This window comes from Symphalangus syndactylus, chromosome 9 (genome assembly GCF_028878055.3).
Source record: "Symphalangus syndactylus isolate Jambi chromosome 9, NHGRI_mSymSyn1-v2.1_pri, whole genome shotgun sequence".
Classification (NCBI taxonomy): domain Eukaryota; kingdom Metazoa; phylum Chordata; class Mammalia; order Primates; family Hylobatidae; genus Symphalangus; species Symphalangus syndactylus.
The window spans coordinates 119,249,576-119,263,990 of record NC_072431.2 but is presented as its reverse complement, the minus strand read 5'-3'; the positions used below and the strand labels follow the sequence as shown (position 1 = coordinate 119,263,990).

The 14,415-nt window shown below is 36.0% G+C and overlaps 1 protein-coding gene across 2 annotated transcripts in view; it reads right to left on the bottom strand.

The window, feature by feature from the left end:
* MLLT3 (MLLT3 super elongation complex subunit) overlaps window positions 1-14,415 on the bottom strand; it is a 284,574-nt gene that overhangs the window by 92,962 nt on the left and 177,197 nt on the right. For both annotated transcript variants that reach the window (XM_055294120.2, XM_055294121.2), the window contains exon 4: window positions 11,579-11,722. In XM_055294120.2, the coding sequence (XP_055150095.1) occupies window positions 11,579-11,722 (144 nt within the window). The remainder of the gene's footprint in view (window positions 1-11,578; window positions 11,723-14,415) is intronic.

Sequence of the window (14,415 nt, the reverse complement as noted above, 5' to 3'; positions counted from 1 at the left end):
AGATTGCTCCATTGGTCCTAATGCAACTAAGAGAAGTGGCCCTGGGGATTTTTATTTTTTAATTCTTTGTCTTCTTTTCATTACATTTCCAAAAAGAAAGCTAATATCACCATGTGTAACTGTAGAAAGAATATGCAAGAACAATGAACAAAAACCCTGACTCAGCTATCTCTTGCTTGACTGATTTCAGTATTTGATGCCTTAGTTTACTCATCTGTAAAATGGTGACCTTGACCTATTATATCAAAGAATTTCATCAGCTACAAAACTGTATGATTTACTCATTTTATAGCCATAAAAATACATCCTGATCCGCATGCCCAGAATCTAAATGTATTAAAAATAATGAAAGTGTTCACGGGTTTTTCCTAAACAGCAATCACTGTGCTAATCATTTCTCATGCATTATCTCAAGTCATCCTCACAACTACTATATCCTGGTAGATGGTACCAACACCTCATTTTATAAATGAGCAAACAGACTGATAGAGATTAGTAATGTGCCCAAAGACACACAGCTACTAAGCACCAATACCAGCATTTGAAAAAAAGGGCTGTGCTATAAGTCTGCCTTTCTAACTGTTATGCTGTATTCATTGCATCAAAAAAAAAATCAGGATCAGTATGCAGAAAATTGAGCAGTGAGAAACCTACTACACATCTCAATTTCTATAGGTGTTACTATTATCTTTAAGGCTGATCAATCCAGAGTAGTTTAACCTAAGACCTGTGAGACATTCACATTCTATGTTGCTTTGCAGTACAGAGGCACATACATCTGATGTCAAGCTATTTTCATTTTAAAAAGGTAAATCAGAATAAAGGTTTAATTACAGCTTTTTTACTAAAAAAGAAAAACTGAAGCCAAAATTACGTGTATGTATATAAGCCACAAAAATATCTTCCAGAAAAAAATAAAAAAGAACAGATTTCAGATAAAATGATCCCAGGGGTTGGTGTGGATAGAGAAGTAAAGAAGCTCAAGAAACCTGACCCTGGGAGAGGGTGTGATGGACAAAAGCAGCCAATCCCTTCTGTCAAGAGTAGGAACAGAAATCTAGGAAGAAAAAATACAGAGGGGACATACGAGAAATGACTCAACTAGAACTAGTTCTAGCCCTGGCCCTGAGACCCATATGAAGAGCCAAATCAGATAAAGTATATCTTAAAACTGGAACATAGTAGAAGGTATTTTTATTAATGCTGATCTAGAATATTCCTGATTTAGAGCTCACTGATGATCTCTTTGCCAAAGTATTCAGAGCTCAAAATCATCAGAAAGGAAAATTCCACTTCACTTAATCTTTACTTTAAAAAAACAATAAATAACTATCTTTTGTGTGAAATTCCCTACAGCAAGGGCTACATTATTCAGCTGGTCCTCTAGTTTTTGTAGCCATGTTCTTTCAAAGGATTAGCTTGGTCTCATAGTCATTGGCATTTGAAACCCCTGGTTTAGCAAAACAGTCTTATCAAAAGTTTTTGCTCCCTATGCTTAAACCAGACCTTTATAGATATCTGTGAATGCTGGACAATAGTGTTATAAGCTAAAAGCACAAAGCAGAGTGACAGAATGAGAGGTCAAGCTAAACCTTTGAAAGAACATGACTATTCAAAACCAGAACACTCTGATAACAAATTTTCAAGAAAGATTTATTTATTATTTCTCCAGATAACTCTGTCTAGACTATATCTAACAAGATAGCTTTAACATCAAAATCACCTTTTTTATGAATCTATAAATAGTGCCACTGCAAATGGCTGTCCAGATGGTACCCTGCATAGGAAGTGTGGCCAATGGGATGAGGATTAGCTGAAATTCAGCAATGCTATGCTAGCCACGCCATGCTCCTTGGGCTAGGGTTTTATAGGGTGGGGAGAGGTAGCAGCACTTTACTTATTTATTTAGAGACAGGGTCTTGCTCTGTCACCAAGGCTGGGGCTGTAGTGCAGTAACTGAAATTATAACTCACTGGAGCCTCAAATTCCTGGGCTCAAGCGATCTTCCCACTTTAGCCTCCTGAGTAGCTAGGACCATAGAGGTGTATCACTACACCAAGCTAATTTTATTTTATTTTATTTTATGTAGAGACAGGGGTCTCACTATGTGGCCCAGGCTGGTCTGAAACTCCTGGCCTCAAGTGATCCTCCCGCCCCAGTCTCCCAAAGTGCTGGGATTATAAGCATGACATTTATTTTTAATTTGCCCAAAGACACAATGGTCACCATGTGCATGGACTTCTGTCTATCTGTCTGCATTACCCATATAAATTCCTATCTTAAGTCATCACAAGTTCATGTAAAGGCTGATATTTGTAAGGCCAACTAAATTTTTATTATAGTTCATTTTACTCTAACTGTAGTTGATTGGACCAGTTTGTTTCATGAATAGGGCATCCTTATCTCACTCAATCTGTCCATTATTTTACCATTTCACACTACCCACAGGCCTACAATGTACCCTATAGTGAAAGGGAAGGCGTGAATGATATTTGCAAAGATAAGCTGCAAAATCTACACCTACAATAATCTATATTAAATTACAAATCTTAGGCCAGGTGCAGTGGCTCACGTCTGTAATCCCAGCACTTTCAGAGCTGAGGTGGGCGGATCACTTGAGGTCAGGGGTTCAAGATCAACCTGACCAACATGGTGGAACCCCCGACTCTACTAAAAAAATACAAAAATTAGCTGGACGTGGTGGCATACATCTGTAGTCCCAGCTACTCAGGAGACTGAGACAGGAGAATCCCTTGAACCCAGGAGGCAGAGGCTGCAGTTATCCGAGATGGCGCCACTATACTCCAGCTTGGGTGACAGAGCAAGACTCCATCTCAAAAACAAAAACAAAAACAGAAGCAAAATATTTACAGATCTTTCCAAATAACTGATCTGTGGACTAAACAGTCACCAGGAAAAAAAAAAAAAACACAAAACTAGTACATCATACTTCTGTATTGTCAAAACCATGGAGAGAAAATTTCAAATTTGTGCAAAACAGTTCTTTTGTTCTCAGTGTTAAAATTTCTGGGTCTTAAGCCAGTAAGTTTAATTTTAAGAAGCAGAGCACCAGAAAGGGGAGTGGGGGGATGGGGGAGAAAGAAAGCAATAGAACACATTAATGGTAAGTTCTTAAAAACCAAAAAGTTTGTATCAATCCTCTGAAGTGTGAGGACATAGAATAAAGTCATATATGTTTAAAATCTATGCGTTATATTTAATATATTAAATGCAAAATATAGATTTTCAGTGGGCTCTCATCTACATAAAAATATATTGTGAAATATTGACAGAGGTTATAGTCACTGGAAAGATGAAAATAATTTATTCTTATTTGCCTTTCTAGATGTCCACACTTTCTAAAATTAACACATACTTATTTTAAAATCAGAGAAAATGTTAGATTCCTTCTTGAAACTAAAATATGTTCTTTCTGGTAGAACATTATTATTATGTCAAATCCTTGTAATGGAAACCTTTTGCTTTCACCATTCTAGGTAACAAAAATCATGGTTTAACCAAAAATATAATAAATCTGCAGAAAAAAGATGTCATGTCAATAAATAAACTAATTATTTGCTGACTGCTTAACTATGTACCAGATTGCATTTAATAATCTCAAATGGGAGAAAGGAGATATTATGCTTATTTTAGATTTATACAAACCTAAGCCCAAGGTAAATTAGCAGCAGATCCAAGAATTGAATTTGTGCCTTCAGATATCAAATCAAACATTCTTTCTGTTATACCATGGCTATATCCCTTGTGGTAATGAAGGTTATTATATTAAGCCACCTACCATCTATCCTCAACCCCTGAAAATGAACCACATATGCCTACTTCGAGTCTCAGACATTTGTTTCTTAAAATGTTACCTTCAGATCCTGATTATTGTCAGGTTTTCTTATAACTCATGGAACAAGAAAAAAGGCAGAAAACAAAATGTTAATCATAGCCCCCGTTCTCCTCCTCAATTTCCCCTAAAATTGTTTTCACTTAATATTATAGAGTATGAAACTTAAAAATATCTGGCGGGGACAGTCAAAATAGGCATCTGTGCTCATAGACAACTCCCTTACCATCCTAGAAGAGAATGAACTCAGATAAAGTATTAGATACACTTTGCATGCATCCTTGAAACAAATACATAAAGAGCTAGTACCTAAGCAAAGACGAAATAGAGAAACAGAATCAACAGTTTTCAACTGCAGTATTTTTGTATTTAAACAGAGAAACAATTATTTCTTAACCTGAAATTTCTCCAACATTCACATCCTTTCATGTTTTTCCTTTTCTGTTCATTTCTTATTTTCTTGGCTTTTTGTGCATTTGGGGACAGGAGGTAGTAGCAGAATTAAGTGACAACTTTAAGATATCACAGCATTTCCTTTCAAAACTAAATTAAGGTTACTATATTAAGAGTTTCATACACACAGTCAGCTAAACCGCTACTTCGGGGAGGTCTGCAGAAAGAAATGGGGCACACCTTCCAATACTGACAACTAAACACTCAAAACAACTTTTCTTAGCACACATTCTAGGAACCTCTTCCTCTCTCCTCTGTTTTTCTTTCAGTCTTTGCTCAGTTTATGCAGTAATGACATTTGAGCTTTCAACAGAGTGGAAAGTTTGCTCCTGTTTTTTTCCTCGTCACTTAAAAGGTAAACAGGTAGTTGGGAAGGAAGGAACAAATGAAGACACGAAAGTTGTTTTATCACACAGATTTTTCTGGTACATATTTTCAAAAGTCTGTAACTGCCCTGCAATCAACGTGTGTGACTTTAAGAAGACATTAAATCATAAAACCACTAAATAGGTTGAGTGACATAAATAACTTCATACTATCACGACCATGCTTTTCCTGAAATAATTTATGAGATCGACATTACATTTGGAATTAAGGCTCACAATTTTGACTTTCTACTTAACATTTTTATGTATGTCCCACTTTCATAACTTAATTTTCCAGAGTTTGTGGGGGGAGGTGGCCGACAAGGTTATAGAAAGAAGGAGAAAATGCCAAATATGACAGAAAATTAGCTTCTAAGAAATAACCACATAAATGAAGCAGACTGCTTCGTCTTACATTTATTTAAATAAACCACCTTTTATCAGTGCCAGTAAAAAAGCAGCAGCATTCTTTTATCGCTTGAAGTAGACAATTACAGAATTATATATATCAGAAAATAATCAAAAAGGTACTTATTCCAAAACAAATATTCAAAAATCCAATGAAGCTGTCCAGTGACAGCCACTAAAATAATCTTCTCTGTATTATTTTCTTTGAGTCATTTTTAAAATAAGCAGCCAGCTATCCATCTCTAGGCACTGTCTAGATGAGTTTGCCACAAAAGCCACTTATATTTTTAGAAGCCAACGTCTTGACAAATCAGTTCCTAAGAACATAATTTGTTACACATCGAAGAAAGCCTGAAAACACAGACCTTGGTTAAAGAGGCTTCCGTATCTTTTTGTAACCTTTCCAAATGTAAGTATGTGGGAAGAGTACCCATAAATTTAAGTTGAAACTGAAACACTTAGAATATTTCCAATTTAAAATACATTAAAATGTGGTCTTTGAAAGGAAATGAAAATGGCTTTTTAAGCATATGAAAAGTTGCTCACCATCACTCATGAGAGAAATGTGAATTACAAATGAGATGCCATTTTTCATCCATCAGATTGGGGGAGAGGATAGTTTAATAAATCATCCTGTGGAGAAACAGGCACTCACATACTATTTGGTGCAGGCATAGAGTCGTATAACCTCTTTGGCAGGAAATGTGTACATGTCTACCAAAATTTAAATTTCACTTTGCCTTGGACCCACAATTCTACTCTAAGGAATTTATCCTACAGACATATCCATGTGCACAAAGAACTATGTATGAGTTTATTTACTACAGTATTACTGGTGTCCTAGAGGAAAACTTACTGTATGTCATGCTGCACTGTGTGTATATTTACCTATTCAAAAAAATTAAAATTTGAAGAGAAGAGAATGTGATCCATACAGTTGAGAAATTAGAAGTGTTCTGAACTCCCCTACAAAGGAAACACTAAACCACCCTACACAAGATTCATTCCAAATCCTTGTAATAAAATGCTGTGTTCAGATGGCTTGACACAGCTGCATTAGTGAAAGCTCCTTATCCTAAGATCCTTTTGGCCCTTTAATAAGCAAAACCCCTCGTTGGAGGTCCACTGTGGACCTGAATTTCACTTGACAATAAGCAGCATTTCAGAAAGATTCCAATTTATTCCTTGCGAAAACAGATCATATATAAATGTAACTGTCACTCTCAGAAACAGGACTGCATTATGCTGCAGATTTAATACAGACTGGAAGCATGTTCCCCATGTCTTCTCCAGCAAATCTTGCCAAATGGGCGTCTGAAATGTCCTACTGAAACAGGTGGTGTCTGAACAGAATTGGATTTCTGCCTATAGAAACCCTAGTTTTAACAACTGCTGTGGTTAGTTTTTAATTTTCAGTCCTCAAAATTAACTGCTTGCCAGTGATTCAGAAATAGGACTGAACAACATGTTTAGACTTTTCCTTGTTTAATTGAGGAAAGGAAGGAAGGAAGGAGGGAGAAAAGGAAAGAGGGAGAGAAGGAAGAAAGAAAGGCAGCAGGAACAGACAAACACCCAACACCTTACCACCATCCCATAAAAAACAACAGAACCAAAGCAGGCCATTTGGTTTCCAGGCCAAAAAAAAAAAAAAAAAGAAACTGTAAAATAAACTTGATTTTCCAAAGATGCTTGCCTATTCTGTGCTTTCTTCGTAGAAGCACAAGGATCCAACTACCTTGCTGGACATATATGTGAACTCTTCTAAGGAAACACATAGCCTTGAGAAGCCTTTAATCTGCTAAAAATTCAGAAGAACAATGGTAAGAATCCATTTTTCTAATGAAAAGTTACATCTTACAAAATAATATTCCAAGCCCTTTACGCAAGCAAAATACAAACAGGCACTTTATACAAGCAAAATACAAACAAAGTGTCAACACCTTGAAGAAAGAAACCACGGGCTAATCTTTAAACACAACACAGATCTATCAATGTGCTGGTCACACTAACTTGGTGCTAAACATGTTTTCCTGTGAATAAATGTTGAGTAGCTTACGCTAAATAGCAAATCTTTTTCACCATACCTTTAAGTGCCTGATATAAAGATGGTTAAGCATCTGTTGATATTCTAAACTAGTAATTGAGGGGAAAAGAACTAAGGTACTGGGTATCTACTATGTGCCATACACCATGGTTACATGTTCCCTATGAGGAAAACACTGCCATATCCGTTTCACAGCTAATAAACTGAGATACAAAAAGATGCAATGGTTTTTCCCAGGGTTACCCAGCTTGAAGATGATAAAGGTTTTATCTAAACCAGCCTGACTTTAAAACTTTTCCAATTGTATCACACTTCTTTCCAACCAGAAATTCAGAAAGACAAGTTAGTAGAATAATAAATTGTAGTTCCCCAATATACAATATCTAATATACAGTATATGTTTACTTTGCCAACACTCCAAAGAAAAGCTCATCTTCTTTCATCTATCTTATAGTAATAGATGTCAAACTCTTCTGCAATGTTTTCAGTATGACTGAATTCCAACTACTAAAAAGTGATAAGTGAATAGAGAGAAATTTATCTGTCGTGATCATAAGCCTTTTAATCTTAATATCCTAATGAGCACAATTTGAGATTCACTGATCCAAAAGTGATCAATCAGTTCATTCTTTAAAAATGGGAAATACATAGAAATATCTCAGCAAATAGAGAGGTGCTTCTGTCCATAGAGTACATTTGGTCCTTTTGCTTAAAATTAAAAGACATATTATGTTTGTTCTTGCCCTCAAAAGTTTATTCCTCACTGCTCTCTTCCCTCTACCAATCAAAGAATAAAGATCTCAAAGGAAATATCCTCCCTTAATATAATAATATACAAAAATTTATACAATAAATATGAATAATAATTTTAAAAATAAGTTCTCAAGTTGTTCTTTCTCATTTCATAACCCCTACCCTCTTTTTCTTACTTAAAGCCTTACAAGGGGCTGGACACAGTGACTCATGCCTGGAGTTAGAGTACTTTAGGAGGCCTAGGGGGGCTGATCATTTCAGCTCAGGAGTTCAAGATCAGCCTGGGCAACAAGGGAAAACCCTGTCTCTACAAAAAATACAAAAATTAGTCAGGTGTGGTAGTCTGTGCCTGTAGTCCCAGCTACTCAGGAAGCTGAGGTGGGAGGATCACTTGAGCCCAGGAGGTTGAGGCTGCAGTGAGCCATGACTGCACCACTGCACTCCAGCCTCGGTGACAGAGTCAGACCCTATCTCAAAAAATAAAAATAAAAATAAACCCGCCTAGGCAACATAATAAGACCCTGTCTCTACAATTTTTTTTTTTTTAATTAGTAAATGTGGTGGCATGCATCTGTAGGCACAGCTATTTGGGAAGCTGAGGTGGGACGTTCACTTCAGCCCGGCAAGTCAAGGCTGCAGTGTACAAAAATCAAGCCACTGCACTCCAGCCTGGGCAACAGAGTGAGACTCTATCTCAATTTAAAAAAAAAAAAAGTTCAACGGGCTAGATCCTAAACCAAATCCACAATTTCCCCAGCAAGCTCCCATGAGCTGTCTAATTTAGAGGAAACTACTTTCAGGGTCCTATAAAATAAATCACTCTGTATTCAATAGTCTCAGAAAATAATGTTTAGATCTAAATGTGCCCTGCCCACAATATTTCTTCTTTTATAACAAGAATATACTTAATATTAGGGAGTTATGTCACAGAAAAACACAGGGTATATTTCTTCCAAGAGGGACATACACTGAGTTTTGAGACTATTTAGGAAATAGTATGACATTGAAATTAAAAACAAAATCCAGTGAAAAAAATAGAATGTTATTGACCCCTCTCCTAAAAAAGTTGTTATAGGCTTATAGATTATGAAGTAGAAAAAATCTGCAGTTTTTCAAGATTCTCTGGCAAAAAGTTCTTTGGAATTATTTTCTTCTAAGAGCTGAAAAACATTTTTTCCAAGATGCTGCCAGCTCTAAAAACAACCTTTCTGATCTCTTAAAAAGCAACACTCAACTGTTAATAGCTCTATGTACTTTTAGTTTAAAAGAAAATAATAAAAGATGAGGAACCATAGCCAAACACTAAGTTTAATCCACCCATGCCTTAACTTATATATCAAGATGAGAAGAGAGGTTCAATTATTTTTTCCTTTTAAGGTAGAATATATACATCTATGTCAACAGATAATCTTTAGGTATAAGGAGGAAAGTATCCTCTCTCCCACCACAAAACCCAGGCCAAAAATAATAATAATAATAAGTTTATCTGAAGACACAATTGTGAACTCATTTCTCATGAAATCAGAATGGCTCATAAGTTAGTAACACCATGATAGGCTGCATTAATACTAAGATAAGACAAATGGTTAAAGCCAGGTATCAATAATATAAGGCAGTCAAAAATCTAGGTAAGCCAAAAGATGTTTATTAGTCTAATTTTTTTTTTACATTTCTATAGTTTATTTTAATCTCCCATATGAAATGGACAGAATCTGTGGAATTACTATGACTTTTAGTGAATTTTTAAATGTTTATTTTACTACAAAATTCACTGTGATTAGTCCCTTAAGTAACTTGTAATATTTCAAATAGCACATGCATGGAATAGTTCACATTTCAACTGATTATTTTAGAGTTGTCAAGACATAATCTAATTCTAATAGGAAAATATCTGCTGGCTTCAAACAGCACTTAAACACAAAGAAGGAAGGTTAGAAGTCAAGAAGAATCATTCTGAGATAAAGGCTGAGTAGAGCACAGGATGAGAAATCAACTAGAGACCTTATCAGGATGCAGTGCTGCACTTTGCTGCATTATCACTGACTGTAACCTCTCTTCCAGCTCACAGTCAACCCTCGACTTCTCTGGGACTAAGTGGTTGCTTTAAAAAGTTCTTGTGTCATATTTACATTTTCCTATGACCCTTATCAGAAGCATGATGTACTAAAGTTACATAATTTGCACTCTCCAATTACCCACCCAACTACACAACCCAAGAGAGATAATCAGAAATGTAAAATGCCAAATTCATAAAAAAAAAATGAGGTTGATTAGGATTTAAAATGGACCAGTTGATTGTTAAGGACATAGCCATAGGTAAATAGCATCAACACTATACTCCTGATAACTATAAAAGGAGTAAAACAGAGTTACTTTTCCAAACAACTTCTTTAAAAAAATTATAATAAGTTCCTAATTTTAAAATAAGTTGTGTTACAAAAGCCCATTTCTTCATGAAGCTGTATTTCTCCCATAGAATACTCTAAGTAGCATTTCATTTCCAAAGCTGGCTCAATACCCACTTAAACCATAATCTACTGACATATATATGACAGGAATGAAACATGGTAAAAGTACTTGCAATGCTTCAAATGCATATTCATAATTCAGGTAAAAGGACAGCAGCCTAGCAAAACAGAACTCAAAAAATGGGGTCATCACACAGAATATTCACACAATTATATACATGGGCAACTTTCTCATAAAAGGAACAATAGCTTTTCTTAGGTTCTCAAAGTGGTTGTTCATGTATCCAATAAAGAAAACTGTGCCCCAAAAAAACCACCTCCTTCCTACAAAGCCCTCAGGTAGAGTTTATCAGTGATATAAGGCATCTTAATGGGTTATGGTCTACAAATGCATATAGAAAATAACTTCGTAAATAGAAAACTGTACAAAAACCTTCCAGAGAAACTAAGTGAAGATGATCCTGGAGAAAAGAACACATTTCAAAATAGATGGGGTGTGAAGTGCCCACATAATATGACACATAAGTTCATGTGAAGTAGGAGCTGATGATCCCAGTGACACTCATTGCCAAATAGATTTTGACCAATCAATAGTGTTTGTACAGCTGACCCAGCTTCAGAAGCAAACATTCCAAATGTTTATGTTTGCAAGAGGTACCACTTCTTTCCCATACTAGTCAAATCACAAGGGCAAAAGTTTACAACACTTTTGCTACCATTACTTTAAAAAGGAAAATCCATCTTTTACCGACATAAAATTCAAACAAACAAAAATGTGTATTTAAATGACCCAAACATGTAATATGAGTGAAGAGGCCTTTTTTATTAATTGTGATCAAGGAAATTTGGATTTCTTTTTATATAATTTTTAATGTGACTTGCAACTTAACCCAAAAGTTTCTATAACTGATATAACACAGTTCAAATATTATTCTTTTCTTAAATGAGAGTTTATTGCTTGTTTGTTTTGGGTTGTGTCATAATTAAATTTGAGCTGCATAGATCTTAAGGCTGTTTTAATAAACAGTGTAATTTCAAACTTAAGCCTATCTAAAATATTATTGTCTACCTGTTCACCTCAACACATGAATCCACAGCTAAGCCGTTAAGGTACATCATCTCTTTTACCTCTCCCAAAACCTTATACTTTTTAACACATCAGGAACTAGTTTTTGTTTGTTTGTTTTGTTTTTATTTTTAATAGGAATGCTTTTCACAAGAGAGTGCCACTTACCCCTCCTGCCTTCAGCAACTTTCTCCTAAAGTCCTCTGTGGGGTTGTTGAAAGTTAGCTTTTCACAGCGGAGGTGATTCACTGGTGGATGGCCTTCAAGATGCAGGAATAAGTCATAATCAAAGCGGACTTTCCTAGGTTCTTCCTGGAGGTTAACAAAAATTATGAAAGAAAAAAGAGAGTGAGGCATAAGTGAAATTTTAAAAGCAAAAATTTACTCCTCATAAGAAATAGAAAAGACCTAAGACATCTAACAGCTAAACTGTCCAAGTAGTACTGGGGAAAAAAAAGTATCATGGAATCATCAGTGAAACAAAATGGAAATATCTGACAAATTAGTTTCTTGTGTTAGGGGAAACAAAATAAGAAAAACTTCTCATCTTCCCCATGATCTTTCAGGTGACAGGATACCAGCAACAAAGCCACCCAACTAGAAACCAAGCACATTCCTTCCTCTTCCCTAACCCACTACACTCACCATCAAAGGCTGCCATTTTCTCCATAAACATTTCTTCAACAAGCCCTCTAACTCTTACTACTAGGCTTTTACTCATGGCCCAAACTACTATAAACTCTCTACTTTGGGATATATTCTCTTCAATTCCTCCTCCATTCAGGCCTTAAGATTATCTATATGAAACAAAAATCTAGCCATTTTTACTTCCTAGTTAAAATTTCAACAGCTTCCAATAGCCATTGAGCTAAAAATCCTAATCTCACTTGAATGCCACATAAGGGCCTTCATAATCTGGCTCTTGGCTTCATATCCCACCATTCCCCTTCTGTCCATTTGATGGCCTAGCAACATCCCACTGCTGGTTGCTTCCCAGTACCTACTGTGTTATAGGTTACCTCTGGTTTCATTCTAGCTTTGCATTACCACCTTCACTGCCTACCTCCATTTCTCTACCTACTGCTTTACCTAGATAACTTCTCCCCATTCCTAACTCAAGATTTCACTTTTGGAAAACCTCCCCTTAACTCCCAACTCCTCACTGCCTCTCCTCTACTCTGTGTGCATCTTTCTCTTACCCTTGCCATGTCTTAGAATAATTGCCTTCTTATTATCACCATTTACCCTGCTGGATCAGAAGATTGTTGAAAGTAGGATCAATGTTTGAACCATCATTGTACCCTCAAAAACTAGTTTATGCCTATACACAGTAGAAATGCAGTAAGTATCTGTGAGATTAATAAGAATGGAATTTTTCTGAATAAATAACTAGGACAAAATAGCATCCTATGCAAAAGAACACAATAATTAGAATTTCATGATACCCAGGTTCAACTCTCAAGCCATTACTTAAGTTGACTGAACACTTATCCCTCTCTACACATGGATCTTTAGCCATGCAAGGTGAAAATACAGACTCAAGATAATAATGACATCTCATTTAATTCTCACTGCTCTCTCTGAGGCAGATGTGAGCCTTGTTTTATTGTTATATTACTAATACATGATGAAACAAAATAATTTGAATCCATTTCTTTTGACTCAAGGGTCTTAGCACCTGAAACTGTCAGAACATAGGAATTAACTACTCAAAATTCATGGTTTCCACCTCCTCACCCAAACTTCCCAAATCATAATCTCTACTCATTTCCTCAGTACCCCTTCACTTCCACTACAATCTGACATGAAACCTACTTTTTCTCTCTCTTATCAGGATGCCATTCTCTCCTGGTTTTCCTCATAGTTTACTGGCTATTCCTTCTCAATCTTCTTCAAGGACTTTCTTCTCTTTCTTCACTGACCTTAAATGTCCTTTACCTTTCTGCAAAGTTTCCCAAGGAGATGACACCCATTCACAAGGAGTCAGTTCCGCCTGTGTGACAGTGACTCCCCTAAGTGTATCTCCAACCCAGCTCTCACTGACTGCCACATACACGTGTTCCACAGGTTGACTTATGGCACCATCCAATTTATGCATTATGTTAAACTAAAATTACCTTCATATGTGTCTTTTGTCCCATCCTCTATTATCTTGGAAAACAGCAAGTCTAACTGCTTGCCAAGGTTAAATTACACAAAAATCATTCCCAACTGTTCCTTCTTCCTCACTCACTACAGTCAAATTTTCTCTAAATTCTATTTAGTATTCATCCTTATGAACTTTCAGATCTACCTATCCTTTCCTCTAAGGCATATTGTCCTAGCTTAGACCACCACCATTCTTCATTTGATGTCCTCCCTGATTTTGAACTTACCTCATTCTACTTCCCACAGTGACCAGAGAATGATCTTTCTAACACAAGAATCAGATTACAGCTTTCCACTGACATAAAAGTCTTTAATGGTTCATCATTTTCTGCAATAAAATCCCACTTCCTTGGAATAACCACTGCAGTCTCTTACTACCTTTCCTATATTTCTTTTGATCTCTTACTATACTGTTTTTCCACAACTTTGAAGCATCTGCAGTTCCCCAATACTTCACATTAACTCATTCATTTGGCCCTTCTCAAGCAGTGCTCCCCACACCTAAAATGTCCTCCCTCCCAGCATAGCTTCCCCTCTATTGCCTAGTTAATGCAAATTCATTAGTCAAGACCCAGCTAAAGCATTAATTCCTCTGAAAGTCTTTCTTACTCTCCCAATATAATCTGAATTAGACGTCCCTCATAGCATTCCTCTATTAATGTAATTATCACATTTAGTTATGATTACTTTATTTATCTGTCTATCCTCTAAGTTATAAAAGAGAAGATGTAACTTTAGAATTAATTTTAAAAGGAGGGCAGTTTTCTGCCATGTAACTGGGAGCATAAACTGGTAAAGCCTTTTTGGTAGACATCTTGGCAATATCTATCAACATACCAAATACATATGATGTTTGA